Source organism: Tachysurus fulvidraco, chromosome 4, assembly GCF_022655615.1.
Source record: "Tachysurus fulvidraco isolate hzauxx_2018 chromosome 4, HZAU_PFXX_2.0, whole genome shotgun sequence".
In the NCBI taxonomy this organism is placed as follows: domain Eukaryota; kingdom Metazoa; phylum Chordata; class Actinopteri; order Siluriformes; family Bagridae; genus Tachysurus; species Tachysurus fulvidraco.
The window spans coordinates 20,666,387-20,691,705 of record NC_062521.1 but is presented as its reverse complement, the minus strand read 5'-3'; the positions used below and the strand labels follow the sequence as shown (position 1 = coordinate 20,691,705).

The 25,319-nt window shown below is 40.5% G+C and overlaps 3 protein-coding genes across 5 annotated transcripts in view; 2 read left to right on the top strand and 1 right to left on the bottom strand.

Moving 5' to 3' along the window:
* Positions 1-10,744, top strand: part of dna2 (DNA replication helicase/nuclease 2) — a 17,066-nt gene extending 6,322 nt beyond the window's left edge. For 2 of the 3 annotated variants that reach the window (XM_027174918.2, XM_047812376.1), the window contains 13 exons: positions 655-846; positions 1,065-1,295; positions 1,597-1,713; positions 1,826-1,935; positions 2,110-2,219; positions 2,396-2,617; positions 2,872-3,065; positions 3,769-3,858; positions 4,544-4,745; positions 5,608-5,697; positions 8,815-8,997; positions 9,747-9,893; positions 10,377-10,744. In XM_027174918.2, coding sequence (XP_027030719.2) covers positions 655-846; positions 1,065-1,295; positions 1,597-1,713; positions 1,826-1,935; positions 2,110-2,219; positions 2,396-2,617; positions 2,872-3,065; positions 3,769-3,858; positions 4,544-4,745; positions 5,608-5,697; positions 8,815-8,997; positions 9,747-9,893; positions 10,377-10,430 — 1,942 coding nt within the window. In that variant the 3' untranslated portion in view covers positions 10,431-10,744. Of the gene's footprint in view, positions 1-654; positions 847-1,064; positions 1,296-1,596; positions 1,714-1,825; positions 1,936-2,109; positions 2,220-2,395; positions 2,618-2,871; positions 3,066-3,768; positions 3,859-4,543; positions 4,746-5,607; positions 5,720-8,107; positions 8,998-9,746; positions 9,894-10,376 lie in introns of those variants that run through there. The other variant, XM_047812377.1, reaches the window with a different exon arrangement.
* LOC113661022 (phenazine biosynthesis-like domain-containing protein 2) lies at positions 10,727-16,669 on the bottom strand. The gene is made up of 9 exons (XM_027174923.2): positions 16,496-16,669; positions 16,308-16,407; positions 15,815-15,913; positions 15,621-15,730; positions 13,076-13,105; positions 12,851-12,939; positions 12,013-12,188; positions 11,685-11,747; positions 10,727-11,079 (listed from the first exon to the last, which is right to left on the bottom strand). The coding sequence occupies exons 1-9, from the start codon at positions 16,577-16,579 to the stop codon at positions 10,967-10,969; spliced, it is 864 nt and encodes a 287-aa protein (XP_027030724.1). The 5' UTR covers positions 16,580-16,669; the 3' UTR covers positions 10,727-10,966.
* The window catches only part of LOC113661020 (kynurenine 3-monooxygenase), a 20,618-nt gene continuing 10,588 nt past the window's right edge, over positions 15,290-25,319 (top strand). Inside the window, exons 1-6 of the mRNA XM_027174920.2 lie at positions 15,290-15,314; positions 23,214-23,338; positions 23,639-23,708; positions 23,972-24,069; positions 24,353-24,442; positions 25,107-25,155. Of these exons, the coding sequence (XP_027030721.1) occupies positions 23,273-23,338; positions 23,639-23,708; positions 23,972-24,069; positions 24,353-24,442; positions 25,107-25,155 (373 nt within the window). The 5' untranslated portion in view covers positions 15,290-15,314; positions 23,214-23,272. The remainder of the gene's footprint in view (positions 15,315-23,213; positions 23,339-23,638; positions 23,709-23,971; positions 24,070-24,352; positions 24,443-25,106; positions 25,156-25,319) is intronic.

The following is a 25,319-nucleotide window of genomic DNA, read 5'->3' as shown; positions in this document are numbered from 1 at the left end:
TATCATAGCTGAAGGGAAGAACACAATTGCAGATAAACAAACAAGCAAAAATGACACACAAGCATAATAATGCAAAGGACGGCATATATGAGTTCTGTAAAAACAAAGCAAAACCAATGTTACTCACCTATGGAGAAGGAAAAACGCAACCTCAGCATCTTAAGCAAAGTTGACCGCATATTCACAGATTGGAGTTTCCCGAGTCAATAACTCCTGAGCTAAACGCTGTTACTAGCAAATCGCAGTTAAAGCTGCCTCTCTACATTACTACGATAGAAAAAATATGTTATTTGTGTAGTAACAGGAGTTTCTCAAAAATCGGAGACCCCACCTTTAAGTGCTAAAACAATATCATAAGTTATTAAAATTCTATTTATAAATTTTAGATACATTTACAGATTTATATAATTCTCTTACTGGCATTAAGTTTTTAAATCCCTGGGTTTGAGTTGGAGACACTATAAATGCGGCTCTTTCTTATTTCCTGAATAGACCTCATTTGCCCTCATAGAAACATCTATAAAACGTTTGTCATAAATAGTTATAGTTATTAGTCTTTACAGATGTACTTTGATCTGCTTCCTCACATAATGGTATGACCCAAAATTGTACCATCTACTCATCTGGCTATCCATGTGCTTCTTTTGTGTCTAGAGCTGTGGAGAAGGGTCCAGGTGAAAGTCCTTCCAAAGATCCTCAGGCTTTTCTACAACTTGAGAGTAAACATTTGAACCAGATTCACCTGCAGTACTTCAGCCACTGGTTGCTGCTCTGCAGCTTGGAGGCACTCACCATGGAGAGCAAAGGAGGACGTCGCAACATCTGGCTCCAGTCTGCTCAGGAGAGGTAGATGTATAGACAAAGGGAATACTGTAATCATTATTGTTATATCAAAAATAAATGTGTAAATGAAGAGGATGGAAAATTAATAAAGCCTTTTAATACTGCTTGGGATTTTTTTTTTTCGTTGTATAGCTACGTAGTCATTTGGTACGTAGACAAAAGAAGACAACTGCTACATCATTAATCTAACCAATCAGCTAAATGTCTTTGTTGTCCCTCAGGGAGAAAAATGGTGGCTGTGTCGGGAACATGGTATTTGCAGGAGGGGTGACTGCTCTCTCTGATGGTGCATATATGCACCACTTTAAACGTAGGCAAGAAGAGCATGGACTCATCACACTGATAGTTGGGGACAGGGTGGTGATCAGTGACCAGAACGCCAGGTTCATCGGTATAGCCTCTGGATACATCACCGAGATCACAAACACAGAAGTGACATGCTGTTTGGATAAGTAAGTCACATTATTATTTACTTTATTCAGTTTTCTCATTTTAGATTAACATAAATTTTATTTATATTATCAGGGGTGTTTACTTTAGGCTGTCTTTGTTTCAAGGCAGTTTCTGTGTTGGATAATTTTGACTCATCACCCAGTTTCCCTAATCACCCGTCTATAAAGCTTCAAATGGCCGTGCTCTGGTTCGCCTAGAATTATCGCCTCCTTGTGTTCCTGTTCCTATGTGATCACCTTCATGTTGAGAAGGGTGTGTTTATATACAGGTATCGACCATTTTTAATCTTCACCGTTTCAGAAATCTCTCCAAGAATTACTCAGATATGGTGTTCCGGCTGGATCATGATGAGGGCGCTGGAGGCTTGAGCACTCATCTTGGAAACCTCTCTATGCTGATGGAGAACTCGCCAAACAGGTCAATATGCTTAAACTGATTATTCTGTTATTTTTTTAAGTATAATAATTGCATTCCTGTCTTGATCTCTATATTGTTCAGTAATGGTTCTGACTGTTGTTCTGTCTGGCAGTGAGAGGCTGCGGCAGCTGATCGTGGAGTTTAAGCCTCCTCAATTCATCGAAAGCCTCAGCAGTGTTCTGCCCCGAGATGCCAAGGACACTGTAGCCAACATTCTGAAAGGTGTCTTGGTTTATATTTTTGTTTCATGACATGGGCTTGGTCCGTAAACTGTTACTCTTGCTATTTCTAAGCCACCTGTTTTTTTGTTTTTTTTTTTTTTTTTGTAAAATCTGAGAGATTAATTTGCTCTCAATCTGGGATTATATTTCTGAGACATGTCATATTTTTTCTTAGGGCTCAACAAACCTCAAAAGCAAGCCATGAAAAAGGTCCTGCTGTCCAAAGACTACACGCTTATTGTTGGAATGCCTGGCACTGGGAAAACTACCACTATTTGTACTCTGGTAAGAATAAGACCCTCTTTACTTCTTTATAGAGCACAGGTTCCAGTTAACAGTTGGAATTCTCTCCATGGAAATAATGGAGTTAGTGATAGTTAATCTTTACGATCTGAGTTTTATTTTGTTTATGGGAATAGTTTTCTCATATGATGTCATATCTATATCTATTTCTTCCACAGGTGCGTATTCTGCACGCTTGTGGCTTCAGTGTGCTCTTGACCAGCTACACACATTCTGCTGTAGATAACATTTTGTTGAAGCTGAAGAAGTTTAAGGTTGGCTTCTTGCGCCTGGGCCGAACTCAGAAAGTGCACCATGACATCTTGCCCTTCACCGAGGAGCAGAATCGGACCAGGGGTATCAACACCCTCGACCAGCTGGAGGATCTCTATAACAAAGAGGTACACATAATGCAGGCTGAACATTTGGCTACAGCAAGCAAATTTGAAAAGCCTGTATTTCTGATCTGTGCATTTTGATTGGTTGAATTACTTTTCACATGATATTTTAAATGAGCATCGCTGCTTAAGTATCTTGTTTGTATCTTAATTGTGTTAGGATAGCATTCCTTTCAAGAAGGCCAGTAAGACCAGGTGTTGTACTTTATTTGAAAACGTGTTACGTAAAAACAAAGCTCTCATCTTTGCTTCCTCAGCTTATTGTAGCCACTACATGTATGGGTGTAAAGCATCCGATCTTCAGCCGACGACGCTTCGATTTCTGCATTGTGGATGAGGCGTCTCAGATCAGCCAGCCTGTGTGCTTGGGACCACTCTTCTATGCTCAGCGGTTTGTTCTTGTAGGAGATCACCAACAGCTCCCTCCTATTGTCCAAAATGCTGAGGCCAGGTATTGTTTATAATTTTACATACTGAAATGACATATTCTGTGTAAAGACATTGTATAATTTAGACAGTATGCAAAAAACATTTGAGAACTTCTTTATTGTAGTTCACTTGTCCATCATTTAATTTGTTCCAGGGAGTTTTTCCTTGCCACAGGCATATCTTTTCTCTTGCACATTAGACAAAGTTATACGTTTAAAATGTATATCCTGAATTTCTATATTTCTGCAAAGCTTCTTTGTGACCGTTGTTGACAATTGTTAAAAGTGCATTACAAATAGAGTTGAATTGATTAGTAAAATCGAAACAAGAGTAAAACAATAGAAAATTGTAGACCAGTATAAACATTACATAGAATTGCAAATGTACAGCAGGTTAAAAACAACAACATCAAAAAAAGAAATAGTAACAAGTGTCTGTTATAAAGTAGCAGTTATAAATTGTACCGAAAGACTTGTGTGTTTTAGTGCAGAATGCTCTATAGCAAAGGAGTTCAAAAGAGGTTATAGCTTGGATGTGTGGACTTTATTATTAATTACTACATATGATTATTATTTCTGCTTCCTGCCCCTGGGGATGTTGAGCAGGGGTGCACCAGTGATCCTCTCAGCAGTCTGCACAAGTTATTTTGTCTGACTTGAAGTACAAATTTTATGTCAGTAAATGTAATCTTTAGTAACCGCCATGTTTTGTATCATTCTCCCCAGGACTTTGGGCATGGATGAGAGCTTGTTCAAGCGTCTTGAGCACCATAGTGAGGCTGTAGTTCAGCTCAATGTCCAGTACAGGATGAACAGGTCGGGCACAACATGTCTTTTGCCATTAGACTAAAATCTTTTGATTATATTTAGGCTCAAATTTACTTGTTTTTATCTCTGGTCACCATTTTAATTGTACATTATAATGCATTGGTATCCACATCTGTGTTTCCACATTAACCAATATTTTTGATGAACTGCAAATTGAATTACAAATGAAATGAATCAACATCAGTCATAATAAGATTTTCAGTGCAGAACACGTCTGATGCTTAAAATTGTAAACAATTATGCAAAACCAAATAAACGACATTATGTACATGTAATATTTGCTTCATTAATATATTAAATGTGTAACTTCAGGACTCAATAAATTTAAACAATATCCTTTTACTTTTGTACAGAATGACACCAACTTGTGCTAGGGAGAAGTTGTCAAGTTGTTTAGTCCCATATTGTTGATTGCTAGAGCTTTATTAAATGTGTATTACAGTAAAATGTACACAGTATATACAACAATATACTACAGTTAGGGTGGAAAATGTTCCCTTGTTAATTGACTATTTTTGAGGTATGTGGATGGTTGTTTTTTCTGCTACATCATTCATTTAATATATTTAAATATCAGAGAAGGTTTATCATCAGAATTCTGATCAGTCAGGGAGATATTGAGAGGTCCACATGGATGTTGTAAATCTTTTGGCTTTTCTTTTGTGTGCTGCAGCATGATTATGTCCCTGAGCAACGCCCTGATGTACGAGGGTAGGTTGGAGTGTGGCTCTGAGCGGACTGCCATTGCGCAACTACAGCTGCCTCGCAGGGACGTGCTAGAGACAGAGCTGTGTGTTTGTCAGCCTCAGTACACTGCTTGGGTCCAAGCTGCACTCGATCCTCAAAAGTCTGTCTGCTTTCTGGACACGTCACAGGTCTGTCCGACCTCCTCTGTTGTTGTGCTGCTAACCTCATGCTATTTTAGACAGGCAGGCAAGATTAGTTAACCTCTTACTCGGGGCGTAGGCTCTGTTTATTTATTTATTTGTTTATTTGTTTGTTTGTTCATTCATTCATTCATTCATTCATTCTCGGACACCAGCAATGTCATGCAAAAACTAGTCTTGGCAATCCCTCTAGGATTTTGCGACATTCTGGACCTTCCACAGCATAAAAAGTCACTATAAATGGATAAGATATAGGGGCTACTTTTTTTACTTGTCGGTGCTGAATTTTAGATTGTGCTCCATGTCATTTAAAGATTTAGCATTTTGTCTTCGACAAAATATTCTACGATATATTCGTGGAGCTTGCGATTTTTAAATATTACAACAGGATTTTTTCACGGATTTTTGGCGCAGCATGTGACATCAACGCAACATCCCAAGAGCCCAAAGCACTCTTCGATTCACATGCGTTGAACATGAGTACAGCTACTATAGGACGTTATTACTTGTGTGTTCATAGGTAGGCACAGGTAGCTGATGCCAAATCAAGTCGCTTTCTGCAAAAAAAAGCTCTGATAGTTGCATTGAATATTTAAAAAAATAAAAAAAAAATAAAAAGCTGCAGCAAAATCAAGCATTATTGGCTGAAAAAAAAAACACTCTGAAATCCATGAAAGACTGTTTAGTTATCATGAGAGGCTCTTGTCACTCAGGCTTCTCCTGATCGTCTAAAGTGCTACATTTTTTTTTTGCCATCTATACGTTACATTTCCCTCCCTTATTGAGCACAGTGATTGTATGCTCTGGTGATTTTAATGCATGACGTCTTCCACTGTTTCTGTCACTGCAGGTTCCAGCCCTAGAGACTGTGGAGAAAGGTGGAGTCAGTAATCGCACAGAGGCCATCTTGGTGCATGCTCTCGTTAGCCTGCTGCTTAAGGTTATATAGTACTCAAATTGTTATCAAGTCAAGTCAAGTCAAGTCAAGAAGTCAAGAAGCTTTTTATTGTCATTTCAACCATATATAGCTGTTGCAGTACACAGTGAAATGAGACAACGTTTCTCCAGGATCAAGGTGCTACATAAAACAAAGACAGGGCTAAGGACATGTAAGTAGTCTTAGCCACATAAAGTGCAACTGTGCAACCTGGTGCAAACAGTGCAGGACAAGACAAGCAAGACAGTGCAGGACAAAAGACAGTGCAGACATTAAGTTACAAGACAATACAAAAAGTACAAAAAATGCAATACACAAAAGACAATACACAGTAACAGAAACAGCGCCGACCGACCAGTGTAAATACTGAATGTTCAAACAGTATTTTGTGCAGTAAAAGAATGAACAGCAGCAGGTTCTTAGCAGCAGGTCCTTTGGATTATATATGGAGTTGTGCAAGAAACAGCAGATGACTGAGATATTGTCCAATATGTGCAAAAACAGCAGAAAAGTGTGCAAAACAGTGTGTGTGTTTTGTGAGGGTCTGTGCAGTCCATACAGATGATGTGTGTGTATGTTGTGCTCAGTATAGTACAGTTCGGTTATTGAGAAGTCTGATGGCTTGTGGGAAGAAACTGTTACGCAGTCTGGTCGTGAGGGCCCGAATGCTTCGGTACCTTTTTCCAGACGGCAGGAGGGTGAAGAGTGTGTGTGAGGGGTGTGTGGGGTCATCCACAATGCTGTTGCCTTTGCGGACGCAGCGTGTGGTGTAAGTGTCCATGATAGAGGGAAGAGAGACCCCAATGATCTTCTCCGCTGTCCTCACTATCCGCTGCAGGGTTTTGCGATCCGAGATCGTACAGTTCCCAAACCAGACAGTGATGCAGCTGCTCAGGATGCTCTCAATGGTCCCTCTGTAGAACATGGTCAGGGTTGGGGGAGGGAGATGTGCCTTTCTCAGCCTTCGGAGGAAGTAGAGACGCTGCTGGGCTTTCTTGGTGATGGCGCTGGTGTTGAGTGACCAGGTGAGGTTCTCCGCTAGATGAACACCCAGAAATTTGGTGCTCTTGACGATCTCTACAGATGATCCGTCGATGTTCAGCGGAGAGTGGTCGCTCTGTGCTCTCCTGAAGTCCACAACCATCTCTTTAGTTTTGTCCACATTCAGAGAAAGGTTGTTGGCTCTACACCAGGCAGTTAGTTGTTGCACCTCCTCCCTGTATGCTGACTCGTCGTTCTTGTTGATGAGACCCACCACGGTCGTGTCATCGGCGAACTTAATAATATGATTCGATCTGTGCATTGCTGCACAGTCGTGAGTCAGCAGAGTGAACAGCAGTGGACTGAGCACGCAGCCTTGAGGAGCTCCAGTGTTCAGTGTGGTGGTGCTGGAGATGCTGTTCCCAATCCGGACTGACTGAGGTCTCCCAGTCAGGAAGTCCAGGATCCAGTTGCAGAGGGAGGTGTTTAGTCCCAGCAGGCTCAGCTTCCCAATCAGGTGCTGAGGGATGATTGTATTGAATGCTGAACTAAAGTCTATGAACAGCATTCGTACATAAGTGTCCTTATTGTCCAGATGGGTGAGGGCTAAGTGGAGGGCTGTGGTAATGGCATCGTCTGTGGAGCGGTTTGGACGATACGCGAACTGTAGGGGGTCAAGTGAGGGTGGTAGCTGGGTCTTGATGTGCCTCATGACGAGCTTCTCGAAGCACTTCATAACTATGGGTGTGAGTGCAACGGGACGATAGTCATTGAGGCAAGACACTGTAGACTTCTTTGGGACAGGAACGATGGTGGTAGTTTTGAGGCACGTAGGAACAACGGCGCTGCTCAGGGAAATGTTGAAGATGTCCGTAAAGACATCCGCTAGCTGTTCCGCACATTCTCTGAGCACCCTGCCAGGAATGTTGTCTGGTCCAGCAGCCTTCCGTGGGTTAACTCTGCATAGAGATCTCCTCACGTCGGCCGTGGATAGACAGAGTACCTGGTCGTCGGGACGAGGGATGGTCTTCCTTGGCGTAACGTTGTTCTGTACCTCGAACCGAGCGTAGAACTCGTTCAACGCGTCTGGGAGGGAGGCGTCGCTATCACAAGCAGGTGAAGCTGTCTTGTAGTTTGTGATCGCCTGTATGCCCTGCCACATGCGCCGGGTGTCTCCGCTGTCCTGGAAGTGGCTGTGGATTGTCTGGGCATGTGCACGCTTTGCCTCTCTGATGGCTCGGGACAGTTTGGCCCTTGCTGTTCTTAGGGCCACCCTGTCCCCTGTTCTGAAGGCTAGGTCCCTAGACCTCAGCAGAGCACGCACATTAGCATTCATCCACGGCTTCTGGTTGGGGCGTGTAGTGATGGTCTTGGAAACGGTCACGTCATCAATGCACTTGCCGATGTAACTGGTCACTGCTGACGTGTACTCATCATTATAAAGCATAATATGCCAGAATATAACAGACATTTAAGACTTCTAAGCTTTCATCTCGTAGATTATCTGGCTATAATCTGGCTGACCTGATGAAATACTTTCCCTGATTTAGTTAGATTAAATGTGCTTGGCTGTGTTCAAAATGCACATTGAGACTGCTTGATTCTTGTGCTGTTTTAAATGAAGTGATGAGGCAACAGAAAAGAACTTTAATGTTGTCACTTTTTTTTTTAGACTTAAGCAGAACACAGCGTGTAGCTCATTACTGAGCCGAAAACCGGATTTATTTCTGTTTTATTGAATATTTATTGGTAGTTAAAAGGATTCATGAAAACAACCATGCGGAGAATAGAGTGCTTGTTAGATATGCTAAATAGTGTTGTAGTTTTAATGTGCATGCTATATGAGCTTTTTGTTTCAGCACAAGAGGCTCTTCAGCAAAACAAAGTTATTCAACAGATACCTACAGGATTTATGACCAGTCTCACTACAATCATCGATTTAATGAAGCTGGCATGTTGTAAACATTACATTTAAAACACAGCCCTTGATTTAGGCTGGAGATGCCTTAAATACCCTAACCCTAAGCTATACATATTGATGCAAGCAATACATCATAACATAAACATGAAGGCAAACTTTTGGTTTTGTATTGCGTGATTAAATACTGAAAAGAGAAAAAAGTTTTATTGATGTTTCAGGCCGGCTGCAGGGCAAGTGACATCGGAGTCATCGCTCCATACCGACAGCAGCTCAAAGCTATCTCCGCTCTGCTGGAGGATGAGTCCTTCAGAGCCGTGGAGGTGAACACAGTGGACAAGTATCAGGGCCGGGACAAGAGTGTCATCATTGTGTCCTTTGTCAGGAGCAACACAGACGGCAATGTAAGCAGTGAATCTGGCATGCAGGGCAGTATGTGAGCCTATAGTAGCTTTACAGAGCTTTAATGTACAACACTAGGATTGGAGTAGACAACAGTAAAATAAAAAAAAAAAGTAATATTAATCTGATTCCTTCCACTGAAACTCATTACAGCTTCATTTATCTTTTTAACTTTAATTTCAGTTAAGACAATTTCCTTCATAATGAATGGAAGAAAATTCCAGCATGTTCTGCCCTTGTGGAGTTTCTTGGTTCAATCATTTACAAACTTTTACTCATTTACGAACAATTTTTATCCAAATTGACTTTCAAATATGGCAAAACACAGTTTAAGCAAGTTAAATATACTCCTGTTAATTTGAGTCTGGCAGACTTCACTTACAATACAGCAGTCTGAGTTAGTAAGAGCTCTGGTATGAAATGTACTGATTGGATGTTGTATCTCCCCTACACTGAGACCACTAGGGTCAATCCACAGCTGATGTTTTTTCCTGTGGACTAGCAGGTTGCTTCCATTTCCATTTATGACAATTAGACAATTCCATTTGGACAATTAAATTCCCCCCACTAATCTGCAGAATCTTTGCAAATTACCACAGATGAGAATTTCCCTATACTGGAGAACAGAAACACTGTTTCCGAAAAGCAACATTTGTAAAACTATTTTCATTGTAGACCACCTTTCCAATACCATATTACTGTTTATTCAGATGTTTTCTTTTTTCTTTCTAACTGCATGTTTGTGTTTTAGCTGGGAGAGCTGCTGAAAGACTGGCGAAGGCTGAACGTAGCCATAACCAGAGCCAAACATAAGCTACTGATGCTGGGGTCGGTTCCTACGCTGCGTCTCTACGCTCCACTGGAGAAACTTCTCACTCACATGCAGCAGGAGAACATGATATCCTTTATACATGGCTTTAGTTTTGGTCATTTTAGAACAACAAATTTACCAGAGTGATAACATTTTTTTGTCTCTGATAATGAATCAATTTCAGTTAAATTACATTATCATTCAGGCTTTTCCCTGTTTCATAAGGCTCCTGTAAACTTTAAGATTAATTCGAATATAACATGATTCATTGAGTTCAGAAAAGTCTTCTCTACTATTTACTAGATTATACTAGTTACTAGTAAGGGATAGTTAACACTTTTATGTAGTCCAGCTGTTGTAATCGGTGGTGACGTAGCCATTTACTGTAGTTTTTAAAATTGTTTCCCTCCAGCTGATGCCACAGCTGATTGAATAGAATGCTTAAAATGAAGAAAATTTGGCTAATCTGTTGTATATATTATTTGTACATCACAATTTTAAGGTATCTTTGAAATGACATGATTATTGTAGTTCAAGAAGCCCTATTTGTTCTCCTTAACATGGACTTACATCTGCCAGCTGCCACCTGCTGCTCATGAAGCACTACCTCGCATCATAATGTGACATTTGGTGAACCTGAACACTCTGTAGCATCTTATTTCTACCTCACATTTACTAAAAGACCCACAATGAAGGCAGTTTCTTTGTACTTGAATGAGAGTTTTGACTGACGATAAGTTAATGGTACATTGTAATACCTCGAGATTAATGCCATTTTTTGATGTTTGTAATTCTTACCTCATTTTACCAAGTCTTTTTTTTACATGCTTTTAATCCAAGGACACTTTTGTTTAAAGATATTCTGAACAAAGTATTTTTTAAATAAACAGTCCTGTGAGATTTTCTCTGTTTTCTAATAATAAAGTTATTTAAGTTTTTATTTTCTAACTTTTCTTGACTAAAGAATTAGATCACTGTATTAACAAATCTGTTCTTACACCATCACAAACATTATTTGTTACATAATTTATTACCAATTTAGCCTGCTGGAATAAAATCCACCAATAAACTTGGTGGTGAACAAAATTTGTTATTATATATATCTACTGATGATCAGTGCGCTATGAATAAAAGTTTCCATAGTGTTTCTGTGGAAGTCTTTAAAGTTTGAGGATTCCTTGGATGACAATCACTGCTCGGCCAGCGATGTCCACTCTGGTGTCTCCTTTCAGTTCCAACTCAAGCTCTCCGCCACGTCTAGAGCACTGGTAGGCTGCCACACAAACACAAGTCAAAGCAGGAAGGGCTGTGAATAATTTTGAGCATTGTACTTTTGTCAGTTTCAACCTGTTAATCATAAGAACAAATCTTAATGCCTTCTACCTCTCAATTGAGTATAATCTGGATTTTTCTCAAATGATTTGTAATATTTATCTTCCCTAAATCTACCTTTGCCCAGAGCCTCATATTTTATTAATCACGAATGATTGGTGTTTTATTCTCAGCTGTTTCTTATGATTCAATTAATTTCATTAACTTGATACACTCTTTGTTATAAGTGCCTATTGGCTAAGCATTAGCTTATTAAGCATTAGAATTTCTATACAAGGTGTTAGTGTAGCCAGTGCGATAGACTCAGGATCAACCGTGCCTAAGATAAAGCGCTTACTAAAGTTCAATGAATAAATTCATATTCTTTTATTCTATCAATGTCAATTATTTTATCACTTATTATTTATATATAGTGTTTTTTTTGCTCAACCATTTTAATATTTGTTATTTTAGAAAACAATTATAAACTAAGGAGATGGGTATTAAAAAAATGTTTTTTTTTTTGTTTTTGACCAAAAGGTTAATAACACGATTAGGCCTTATTACCTAACATTTTCTTCTTTCCAAGTTTCTCTGACCAGTACGCAGCGAGGACTGTATGTGCAGAGCCTTCAGGAAAAGCAAAAATAAATATTAGGTATCTGTGCTGTCCAAAGCAAATAGAGACAATTACATAGAAGGCATTTTTAAGCTATGCAGACTGCCAATGTGCAGCATTATACAAGTTTTTACGGAACTTCTATTTGTAAATAAAAATAGAATTAATTACAGACATTCAATTTTTGTAATACTGATAACCTGTGTTAATGGAGTCCTGCATGCTGGGATATTTGAAGGCAGGGACAGATTAAGAGCCACATAAAAGGTAGTTTACCAGTCACTGGATCTTCAGGGACTCCAACCCACGGTGCAAAGTTACGGGAGTAAAAGTCATATCCTGGCTGTGCGGATGGAGCTCCTTTCACTGTGATGATAACACTCTTAATCCTACCACTGTCTTCACTTTTCAGTAGAGCATCAGTAGCCGGACTCAGGGAAGTAAGCACAGACCTTCAACAAAATGTCACGTTTTATTATTATTATTATTATTATTATTATTATTATTATTATTATTATTATTATTATTATTGTTGTTGTTGTTATTAATAATAAACTGCTCCAATATTCTCAATATTTTTGGAAATAAAGTAGCCTGCATTTTGAAGAACAAACATGCAAGTTGCAAAACAAGAATTATGATGGAAAAATATGCAGGTTCCTAGCCAAATGGTTTCTGAATATAATAATTTATTGAGATGTTTTAATTATAATAAGATTATCATATATGTTGTGAAGGGGGGCACAGTGGCTTAGTGGTTAGCACGTTTGCCTCACACCTCCAGGGTTGGGGGTTCGATTTCTGTCTACGCCTTGTGTGTGTGGAGTTTGCATGTTCTTCCCGTGCCTCGGGGGTTTTCTCCGGGTACTCCGGTTTCCTCCCCCGGTCCAAAGACATGCATGGTAGGTTGATTGGCATTTCTGGAAAATTGCCCCTAGTGTGTGAGTGAATGAGAGAGTGTGTGTGCCCTGGGATGGGTTGGCACTCCGTACAGGGTGTATCCTGCCTTGATACCTGATGACGCCTGAGATAGGCACAGGCTCCCCGTGACCTGAGTAGTTCGGATAAGCGGTAGAAAATGAATGAATGCATGTATGCTGTGAGTGTCCTGTACCTGTCACATGTATCGAGCAAACGCACTAGCAGTTTCTTTGTTGTTTTACAGTAACAGACCTCTTGAATGGGCAAATCTCCCACAGCAGCCTGTAATTTTAAGGAAAATACCTACATGGGCATCCAGACTGGCTTTATGGGTCTGTAAACATTTTAAAATAGCTATTGTATGATGCTATACTCCGAGTTGATGGTTACATTAATAGTTGTAAAAAGGTAAACTTACCTTAAGAATGTTATTAAATTTCTTTTGGTCCTACATGTAAAAAAATAGACACATGAATTATGAACAAAAAACTTTTGGACTGTAAACTATTCACTTATTCAGTATACATCCATGTCTACAGCACCACCCATATTAAACTGTTTACATGCAGGTTTTGTGCATTCTGTCTTCCACATTCACTCCATTGCTGGTTTTCACACCACATTTCAATACCTCATCCACCTGCTGCTGTTACACAAGTGTATATATGTTTACTAGAACCCTCTTTGTTCAGATTCCTAGATTTTTGCACATTTTACTGTATAGTATACTGTTTACACTCGGTTGCACACGATGCACTTTATGTGGCTAGGACAACTTACTTAAATCCTAAGCTCTGTGTTGTTTTATGTAGCTCTGTATTGTTCTATGTAGCACCTTGGTCCTGGAGAACCATCTCATTTCACTATGTACTGCTTCAGCTATATATGGTTACAATGACAATAAACCTACTTGACCTGAACTATTTAGATAATATTTAATCAGTGCATGAAAATGCATGAAAATTATATAATTTCATAGTGACTATAACCTTAGAGTGAAAACTAAAGCTTTATTTTGTTGGTCCATATCAGCAAATGAATGTAGAAAGAACAGCACATTCTTTTTTGTGTATTGTTGTTTATGTTTTTTTAAGTAACTGGACAAATTAACCATTATAATTTAAAGTACCTTTTTTATACTTGCTTGCTTATCCACATCAGTTAAGAACTATTGAGAATCCCCAAAGGATTTTCCATGTTTTGTTTAGAAATATTGCAATTAGCTTTTTCAATGTTGTGTGCTGTTTGAAATAAAATAGCTTGTGCCAGGATATCATCCAGCTGCCATAGGTTTCTCTGCTCTTTCATTCTCTGAGATAATATTATGAATGCATATGTTATGGATGTAGAGGTATTCTTAATTTCAGCTCTTTTAAGTCACGTTCTGACTGTATACAGTTTTTTTGTTGCTATGACTACTTTTTATTTAGTAAATTAATGTAAATGTGTAGTCAGATGGGGAAACAGCCTTTGCATTTTGCCTACATTTGCACATGAACAGTTTATCCAATAGTCTGCTGCTGCTATCATGTAGAAATTGCAATATGTTAGCTGCTCTGCCTCTTATCATTCATTCTAGGAGAGAAGTCACAGGCCAATTAATATCCCTCACTTTACTGCATTTGTTCATAGGGCTGGACTTTGGACATTCCCGATAAAACTGACCCTAACCTTAATGCTTTATTGTGTCCATAGTACAGTCTGGTTGGATTTCTTCTCCAGGCTTATTCCACACAGTGTCTATCATCAGATTAATCTAAAGTTTTAACCCATCTGAAAACGTTTGGACTTGACTGTATCTGGAATTCCTCACTGATCTCAGGAGCAATACTTGCTACTTTTTGTCATTTGTAATTTGCAATATGTAAAAATTTCCTATCGAATCTTTTGGTGGAAATTTTGGGTCTGCATTCATGCTGTTATTTTACAATTACAATTTCTTAGATTTGTAAAAAAAAAAAAACAACAACAACAAAAAACACATCTACACTTCTTGTCTGTGCCCAATGAGAGAATTTTTGCTGATCTGAAAATTGAAGTGACTTAAATTTGTTCAAGCAAACAGACACTGTTAAGCCCTTTCTCAGAACTCATGGCCTTTGTTGCCCTTTTAGTAAGCCTACTTTAAATTACTAACTGAAGACATGCAGGTAATTATCTTCATAGGTAAAGACCGTCACAAACTATGTGGTGTGTCCGAATTAGGAATGTAAGCACCAATGGCTTTGATATGGGTAGGGATGGTAGGGACATGTCCCTACCAATATCCAGGGAACACTCAATTGTCCCTAGCAATAATTCGACCAAGCCTATATTTATACATAAGCACTGATATCCATCTGTGTCTTGTGCTTTTTTACTTATTTCATTTAACATTTATCCAGGAATCATTAAATAAGATTAAAATATTTTACAACGGCGTTCTGGACAAATAGCGCAACTAGTGGGACAAAAGCGGTTAACAGATTTACCCCCTGCAATGAATCCCGCTTCTGTAACTCACCTCTCTAAAAGGATTGGCCTTTGCCTTTTTTGAGTCCTGCCTCTCTAACCCATGTCGTTTGATTGGCTTTGTCTTTCTCGCTAATGTGTTGAGGTCGGCTGCCGCTATATTCCGTTGTATGAAGCAATATGCAACGTGATTATGCAGGCTACCGGTATGTGAGTAAGAAAGTATTCTCTTTAACAACAGTTTTATGCATAAAATACGGGGAATGTTGTCCCCACCAATGTCAAAATCAAACTTTCGCCATTGGTAAGCACACTAGATCTAAGCCTAGATCTAAGCTTAAGTGTCTAATGACTGTTTTGTTCTCATTGAAATTAAGATGGCTCATGTTTTAACAATAATTTATTTTTTACAAATATAATTTTTTAAATAACTGGAATTTTTTTTTTAAGTTAAACAATGGGTAAAATATTCAAGTATATTTGTAGACCGCCATAATTATGAGTGACTGTACCTGGACTTCTGGTTTATTGAGAGGGAAGTTCATCACTAATGATTCCCCTCGCTGATGCACCAGCAGCTCTCCACTCAGAGTCTCAAAGGCCAACACAGAGTTGGTGTTACCTAAGAAAAAATCGGTTTAAGGTACAGTTGCATTAATCTCTGCTGAGCTTGATTTGCAGAATGACACAGATTAAATACTTTTACCTTTCTTGTAAAAGAGCACTGCTGCTGAAGCTAGTGTCGCATGGCCACAAAGTGCGATCTCATTTTTAGGGGTGAACCAGCGCAAGGAAAACCTCGCTCCTGTAAAAGACCATTTATTAGATGTGTGTTACTATCAGACCTGGTTTGACACTAAATGCAATGTGAAACACATTTTACATTTTCATTTTTGCAACACACTTATATCACTGTGTTTATATCACGCTTATATCACTGTGTTTACCAGCATTTACTGTATGTAAATGCTGGTAAAGGTTTCGCAAATCTCACATATGTTAAATGTTTGTCTGTGTAAACAACTACCCTCAATGAGGTCAGAATTTGTCTCTGATAATCACAGACCTAAGAAGTGATTATGTATAAATAATGTGATTAAACTGGAAAAAAGAAACACAATCTCATACCCATTTGTAGAATATACAAACATGACCGCTTATAAGCAAATAATTACAATAAGACCTGAAGAGTTGAGTACCTGAACAAAAATCTTCTGTTGGTTGCAGTTTTGTGATGAATGCAGTCTCAGACAAGTTCATTTCAGCTGCTATTTTCTGATAAAGCTCATCTTTCAGTTCCTGGATACATTATAAACAATGGAGGGTAAATCCTACTGCTAAATGGACTGTAGTCTTTTTGACTATTTGAAAATGATAAATGACTTACATTCTCTAAAAGACAAACTGCAGCAGGGTTTCCTTTAAATGGTAAATTAGTAAATGCATCAACAGTATATATTGGAATCTCCATTAGTGATCCTGAGGTGTTCCTAAGAGTCCTGTAATAGGATTTTTAGATAGATTGGTCACCAAAACCAGCTGAAGGTTTTTTTGTGTCAACAGACTATTACTCAACTTGGACTTTGAGCTTGGTGTGTTACATCAGTTTAAGGGGACAGCAACATACAGTATAATTTTATACTATTGGAATGAACTGTTGATTTATACTCCTTCTGTAACCTGTATCATTTCTGTATTTCTAAACCACAGTGATTTCTTGCTATGTATAAGGCGATGGTGAAGACTGGAATATGTTTTTGCAGAAACAAATAAAAGTGCAAGTAATGAATCTACTCTCCACATATTTTTGGACTGCTGTTCTTGCTATGCCACAAAGTACTGAACACACACTGCAGATAGAAAGTGTGCTAACTTCCTTAGTATATGGAATATTATATTTATACTTATATTTATATGTGTTTGTATTTATTTCCAATGAGCAAGCTGATCTGACTGAAGCAACTGAGGCAAGGAAAAACTCCCTTAGATGGAGGGGTAAGAAACCTTGAGATGAATCAGACTCAAAAGGGAACCCATCCTCATTTAAGTGACACTGCAGGGTGTGATTATACATATACACTAATTCAATATACAATCTGACAAATGAATTGATGAGGAGTTAGTTATAAACACTCCAGTAGATACGTTTAATCTGGAAAAGTGTGTCTGAGCCCCGAACACTGTCAGGAAGACTATTCCAAAGTTTGGGAGCTAAATGCCCACATGAGCGTTGAAGTCCCCCAGTAGAACGACGGGGTCCCCGTTCGGAGCACTTTCTAGCACCCCTCCCAGAGATGCCAAGAAGGTCGGGTACTCTACACTGCCATTTGGCCCATAAGCACAAATAACAGTGAGGGACCTCTCCTCGATGCAGGGAAACGACCCTCTCGTTCACTGGGGTAAACTCCAACACATGGCTGCTGAGCTGGGCAGCTATGAGCAAGCCCACACCAGCCCGCCGCATCTCACCGCGGGCAACTCCAGAGTAGTAGAAAGCCCAGCCTCTCTCGAGGAGTTGGGTTCCAGAGCCCAAGCTGTGCGTGGAGATGAGCCCAACTATCTCTAGTCGGTATCTCTCAACCTCCCGCACCAGCTCAGGCTCTTCCCCCCCCAGCGAGGTGACATTCCATGTCCCTAGAGTCAGATTCCGTGTCCGGAGATTGGGTCGCCGAGGCTCCTGCCTTCGACTGCCACCCAATCCACATTGCACCAGCCCCTTACGGTTTCTCCTGCAGGTGGTGGGCCCACGGGAGATCGGCCCCACGTTGCTCCTTCGGGCTGAGCCCGGCCGGGCCCCGTTGTGTAAGACCCGGCCACCAGGCGCTCGCATGCTCCAGGGTGGGGCCCCGTTTGCACCATACCAGGCGACGTCACGGACCTTGCTTTAATTTTCTTTATAAGAGGTTTTTGAACCGCTCTTTGTCTGTCCGTCGTTCTACTGGGGGACTTCAACGCTCACGTGGGCAGAGACAGTGACATCTGGAGGGGCGTGATTGGGAGGAACGGCACCCCCGACCTGAACCTGAGTGGTGTTCTGTTATTGGACTTCTGTGCTAGTCACAGTTTGTCCATAACGAACACCATGTTCAAGCATAAGGGTGTCCATTAGTACACATGGCACCAGGACACCCTAGGTCGGAAGTCAATGATCTACTTTGTGGTTGTTTCATCTGACCTCCGGCCGTATGTCTTGGACACTCGGGTAAAGAGAGGGGCGGAGCTGTCAACTGATCACCACCTGGTGGTGAGTTGGGTCCGATGGCAGGTGAGGAAGTTGGACAGACTTGGCAGACCCAAACGTACTGTGAGGGTCCACTGGGAACGTTTGGCAGAGTCTCCTGTCAGAGAGATCTTCAACTCTCATCTACGGCAGAGCTTCAACCAGATCCAGAGTCTGAGTGGACCATGTTCTCCACCTCCATTGTCAACGCAGCCGCACGGAGCTGTGGCTGTAAGGTCTCCGGTGCCTGGTGGCAATCCCCGAACCCGGTGGTGGACCCCGGAAGTAAGGGATGCCGTCAAGCTGAAGAAGGAGTCCTATCGAGCCTGGTTGGCTCGGGGGACTCCGGAGGCAGCTGATAGGTACCAGAGGGCCAAGCGAGCTTCAGCCTGGGTGGTTGCAGAGGCAAAAACTCGGGTCTGGGTGGAGTTCGGTGAGGCCATGGAGAAGGACTATCGGTTGGCCTCGAAGAAATTCTGGCAAACCGTCCTGCGTCTCAGGAGGGGGAAGCAGTGCCCTGCGCACACTGTTTACAGTGGGAGTGGGAATCTGCTGACTTCGACTGGTGACTTTCTCGGATGGTGGAAGGTGTACTTTGAGGATCTCCTCAACCCCACCAACATGTCTTCCACTGAGGAAGCAGAGGTTGAGGGCTTGGTTGTGGACTCGTTGATCCCCCAAGCTGAGTTCACTGAGGTAGGTGAGAAGCTCCTTGGTGGCAAGTCACCGGGGGTGGATGAGATCCGCCCTGAGTACCTTAAGTCTCTGGATGTTGTGGGGCTGTCTTGGTTGACACGCCTCTGCAACATCACGTGGCGGTTGGGGACAGTGCCTCTGGACTGGCAGACTGGGGTGGTGGTCCCTCTGTTTAAGAAGGGGGACTGGAGGGTGTGTTCCAACTAAAGGGGGATCACACTCCTTAGCCTCCCCGGAAAAGTCTATGCCAATGTACTGGAGAGGAGAATTCGGCCGATAGTAGAACCTCGGATACAGGAGGAACAATGCGTTTTTCGTCCTGGTCTTGGAACACTGGACCATCTCTATACCCTCACCAGGTTGTTGGAGGGTTCATGGGAGTTTACACAACCAGTCCACATGTGCTTTGTGGATCTGGAGAAGGCATTTGACTGTGTCCCTCGTGGTGACCTGTGGGGGTGCTCTGGGAGTATGGGGTACGGGGCCCTTTGCTAAGGGCTGTCCGGTCCCTATATGACCAGAGCAGGAGTTTGGTTCGCATTGCCGGCAGTAAGTCAGACTTGTTCCCAGTGCATGTTGGACTCCGACAGGGCTGCCTTTTTGTCACCGGTCCTGTTCATTATTTATATGGACAGGATTTCTAGGTGCAGTCGGGGGCCGGAGGGAGTCCGGTTTGGGGACCACAGGATTTCGTCTCTGCTTTTTGCAGATGATGTTGTCCTGTTGGCTTCTTCAAATCAGGACCTTCAGCGTGCACTGGGACGTTTTGCAGCCGAGTATGAAGCCGCGGGGATGAGAATCAGCACCTCCAAGTCCAAGGCCATGGTTCTCAGCCGAAAAAGGGTGGCTCGCCCCCTTCAGGTTGGTGGAGAGCTCCTGCCTCAAGTGGAGGAGTTTAAGTATCTTGGGGTCCTGTTCAGGAGTGAGGGAAGGATGGAGCGGGAGATTGACAGGCGGATCGGTGTATCTTCTGCAGTGATGCGGTCAATATACCGATCTGTTGTGGTAAAGAAAGAGCTGAGCCGTAAGGCGAAACTCTCTATTTACCAGTCGATCTATGTTCCTACCCTCACCTATGGTCATGAGCTTTGGGTCATGACCGAAAGAACAAGATCCTGGATACAGGCGGCCGAAATGAGTTTCCTCCACAGGTTGGCTGGGCGCTCCCTTAGAGATAGGGTGAGGCTCAGTCACTCGGGAGGAGCTCAGAGTAGAGCCGCTGCTCCTCCACATCGAGAGGGGTCAGCTGAGGTGGCTCGGGCATCTGTTTCGGATGCCTCCTGGACGCCTCCCTGGGGAGGTGTTCCGGGTATGTCAATCCGGGAGGAGGCCCTGGGGAAGACCTAGGACTCGCTGGAGGGACTATGTCTTTCGGCTGGCCTGGGAACGCCTCGGTATTCCCCCGGAAGAGCTGGAGGAAGTGTCTGGGGAGAGGGAAGTCTGGGTGTCCCTGCTTAGACTGCTGCCCCCGCGACCCGGCCGCGGATAAGCGGTAGAAAATGGATAGATGGATGGAGGAGCTAAATACAAAAATGCTCTACCGCCTTTAGTAGACTTTGTTTTTCTGGGAACTACCAGAAGTCCTGAGTTTTTTGATGACAGTGACGGATTGTAGCATGTTAGAAGACTGGTTAGATACATGGGAGCTAAACTATTTAGAGCCTTGTACAGTACATAAGTGACAACAGTTTGTAATTAGTTCTAAACAACAAATAGCCAGTATAGAGATGATTACATTATGGATATATGGTGTGTGTGTCAGTAGAGTGGATTCTTGTCTTAATTATCTTTAACCAATCAAATGCACAGACATTGTTAATGAACATAAACAAGCAAACTATTACATGCATGAAGTTTTCCGATAGCTGAACAGGATCTCTACACAGGATATCGAGAGCTCAGTCAGAGTGACTATCAGGAGTCACCAGTCTTACTTTTGACCATCTCTTGGAAGTCCTAGTTGTGCCAAACGTCTTCCATTTGAGAATTATGGAGGCCACTGGGCTCTCGGGTATCTTCATTGCAGCAGAATTTTTTTTGTTTCCCTCTGTAACCCTTTCAACAACCCTATCTCTGAGTTCTGTAGGCAATTCCTCTGACTTCATGGCTTGGTTTTTGCTCTGATATTATTTGCGAGCTGTTAGGCTTTCTATGAAGAGGTGTGTGCCTTTCTAAATCATGCCCAATCAATTTTATATATAAGTGCACCCCTCACATTTTTGTAAATATTTCATCTTTTCATGTGACAACACTGAATGATAAATGATATCACAAATGATACTTTGCTCCAATATAAAGTAGTGAGTGTACAGCTTGTATAACAGTGTCAATTTGCTGTCCCTTCAAAATAACACACAGCCATTAATGTCTAAACCGCTGGCGACAAAAGTAAATACACCCCTAAGTGAAAATGTCCAAATTGGGCCGAAAATGTCAATATTTTTTGTGGCCACTATTATTTTTCATCACTGCCTTAACCCTCTTAGGTGTGTAGTTCACCAGAGCATCACAGGTTGCCACTGGAGAACTCTTCCACTTCTTCATGACGACATCACAGAGCTGGTGTTATTATGAATAATGTCCTTTCTACAGTCATATACAGTCCAACAGTTATTGATTAGGAGGTTGTTGTCCTCAGAGACAACATGGAGTTTGTAACTTGTATTTGAATGTTTGCAATAGTCATTGAGCGGATTCCAACCGAAGCTGGTACATCTCTAGATGCCTCAGGGTCTTCACAGAGTTAGCCTCTTCTCAGGTGTGAAATCTTCATGAAGTGGAACACAACTGAAGCTGGTACAATATCTGGATTCTTCATGAATGATGAGCTGTTAAGCCTTCTATAAAGAGGTGTGTGTCTTTCTAAATTATGTCCAATCAATTATATATTATATACAGCACTCATGCAGCCCCAGACCATGACACTCCCACCACCATGCTAGACTGTAGGTAAGACACACTTGTCTTTATACTTCTCACCTGGTTGCTACCACACATGCTTGACACCATCTGAACCAAATAAGTTTATCTTGGTCTCATCAGACCACAGGACATGGTTTCAGTAATCCATGTCCTTAGTCTGCTTGTCTTCATCAATCTGTTTTTTTTCTTGTGCATCATCTTTAGAAGAGGCTTTCTTCTGGGACAACAGCCATGTAGACCAATTTGATGCAGTGTGCAGCGTAAGTACTGACAGTCTGACCCCCCACCGCTTCAACCTCTGCAGCAATGCGGTATTCATACCCCACCCCCCACCCCTTCAACCTCTGCAGCTGGCAGCATTCAAAAGTCTATTTCCCAAACACAGCCTCTGGATATGACGCTGACCACGTGCACTCAACTTCTTTGGTCGACCATAGCGAGGCATGTTCTGAGTGGAACCTGTCCAGTTAAACCGCTGTATAGTCTTGACCACCATGCTGCAGCTCAGTTTCAGGGTCTTGGCATATATCTTCATATAGCCTATGCCATCTTTATGTAGAGCAGCAATTCTTTTTTCAGATCCTTGGGGAGTTCTTTGTCATGAGGTGCCATGTTGAGTTTCCAGTGTCCAGCATGAGAGAGTGAGAGCGATAACACCAAATTTAACACACCTGCTGTCTATTCACACCTGAGACCTTGTAACACTAACGAGTCACATGACACCGGGGAGAGAAAATGGCTAATTGGGCCCAATTTGGACATTTTCACTTAGGGGTGTACTTACTTTTGTTGCCAGTGGTTTAAACATTAAAGACTGTGTGTTGGGTTATTTTGAGGGGACAGTAAATTGACACTGTTATACGAACTGTACACTCACTACTTTATATCGTAGAAAAGTGTCACATGGAAAGGTATAATAAAATATTTACAAAAATGTAAGGAGTGTACTCACTTCTGTGAGATACTGTATGCATATATATAAAACAGTTCCTTGGATGTATAGCTATTTCTTTTACATTACACCATTAACTCTTGCACTGCTGTGTCTTCCCTGGGGGTGGGGTGGGGTGTAATAAAAGTACATTTCATATATCTCACTTCTTTTAATAAACCAAAGGCATTAACAGTCATGTGTTAAGCATGTGAGCTTTGAACCCATGTCTGTTTGTAGTCCTTCATTTATTTACATATCAGTTCAACTGAACATACTGAGCCCACAGGGAACTGGCTTTTTTCTTACTTTTATTTTCTTGCTTACTATTAACAGCTTGTGGATCTCTACTGATACAGCAAGTTCTTTTCTGAGGTCAAGGTATTTGCAGTAATATGGAGTACTCAAGCATGAAGAATAAATCCACCAAGAAAAAAGTAGCAATAGTAGGAGGCGGATTGGTAAGACATCTTAATGGCATTCTTCATTATACATTGACATAGGTTTCATAGATCCTAAACTCCTAATTTACCATATTACTTAAATTTCAGTTTATAAATTTATTAAAATATTTATTGAGAGGTATATAAGCATATGTTATGCTTAAATAATTAATTAAAATTCTGTTAAATTATGAATGAAACACAGAGCAAAAAATAAGTTATAGTCAAAAAAGAAGACTTTTCAAAGATATTTCTACAATAACATTTAATGATGCTGTCCTGTTTAGACATGATCAACATGACTTTCTTCTGATTTAGGTTGGTGGCTTAAATGCATGTTTCCTTGCAAAAAGAGGATTTGAGGTTGCAGTGTTTGAATCTAGAGAAGGTATATACATAGATTTATTTCCTCCAGGTAGAGCATGCTGTGTACTGTACATTTATTAAGTATGCACTTTTAAATTAACCATTAAATTTCCTTAAATGCAATAATCTAGAATTAAAATGTAAATATTATTATTATTATTATTATTATTATTATTATTATTATTATTATTATTATTATTATTATTATTATTATTATTATTTTATTTATTTTATGTTTTTGGTGTTGTATGTTATTATGTATAACTGACTTTAATTCATCCACAGATATCCGCAGTGCCAAAATAGTAAAGGGCAGGAGCATAAATCTTGCCCTCTCTCATCGGGGACGCCAAGCTTTAAAACATGTTGGAATGGAAGACAAGGTATCAATATAGTGACTGTGTTTAATATAATTTAAATATATATTTTTAATATAAAGCATATATATATAAAATTAAACATCATTTTGGATATCTGGCATTTTTTTTATCATTTCTTTTAGCATTCGTTGTATTTTTTATTTACCATTCTCTGAATTCAGGATGCAATAAATGTAGTTTATATGAGGTAAGGCAAAATAGTTTAAACCCATATTTGTTAGATTAAGATTTGACGACATGCTCAAATATACATTATGTTTAGCATTTTGCTGTCTATCAAATGCAGATTGTTTCCAAGGGCATCCCGATGCATGCTCGTATGATCCACAATGTGAATGGAAAACGTTCTCCCATACCTTATGGAAAGAAAGGCCAGGTAGGCCAGTATCAATATTATTTTGTCACAGCACAGATTTTTGCATCTCAGATTTTTATTTTGAGTAGGGTATGGTTTACTATTTTCTAGAGGTAAAAATTAACACTCTGGGTGCCTTTTATTAAATCAGTTAACTGCTCCTCATGGCTCCAGTGCTCGCTTACTGACTAGAACACCTGGCCCACTTAGCTTTTAAAAATCTTCCTGGATGTTCGCACACGTTGTTCAGCATGGACTGTGAATATTTAAACCAATTGTGCACATCTTTAAAGGGCCGGAGTCCAGAAATGTTTGGCATTTTCACTGCTTTACCAAACTTATAAACCCTGGTACTTGACTATTGTGTTTTAACCCCTGGTTCAAATAATATGTTCTGTATTGACCAGAAGTACATTATAGCCAGTGTTTGCAGGATAAAGTTTACTCTACATAAAAGCAAATGTATGAGTGAAACTCCCACGCTTTAGAAACTTTTACCTCCTTCACTGAGCTCTATTATCAAGATTTGGTATGGTTAAATGGAGATTTCTGGCATTTTATATAAAAAAAAAAATCATGAAATGATTTTGCATCTATTTCCATGATCTCATTATTTAGTAATTCACCATTTAATTGCCATTTTCCTTTAATGTTTTTGTATATTTCCTATATTGTTTCTTTTCAGTACATCCTTTCTGTAGGTAGAGCCAACCTCAATAAGGAGCTGCTAACAGGTAATCACACATATGCCTTAAATCTTTATTGATGTAATTACTGAGCTACCTATAGGGAAGAAAACGTTCTTGCCAAAATAAAGGTTAACATAATTTCTAAGTATTCTAGTATTTACTAGTAACCTGGTTTCATGATGGAGAGTTTGTGGTACTATAAAAGTTTT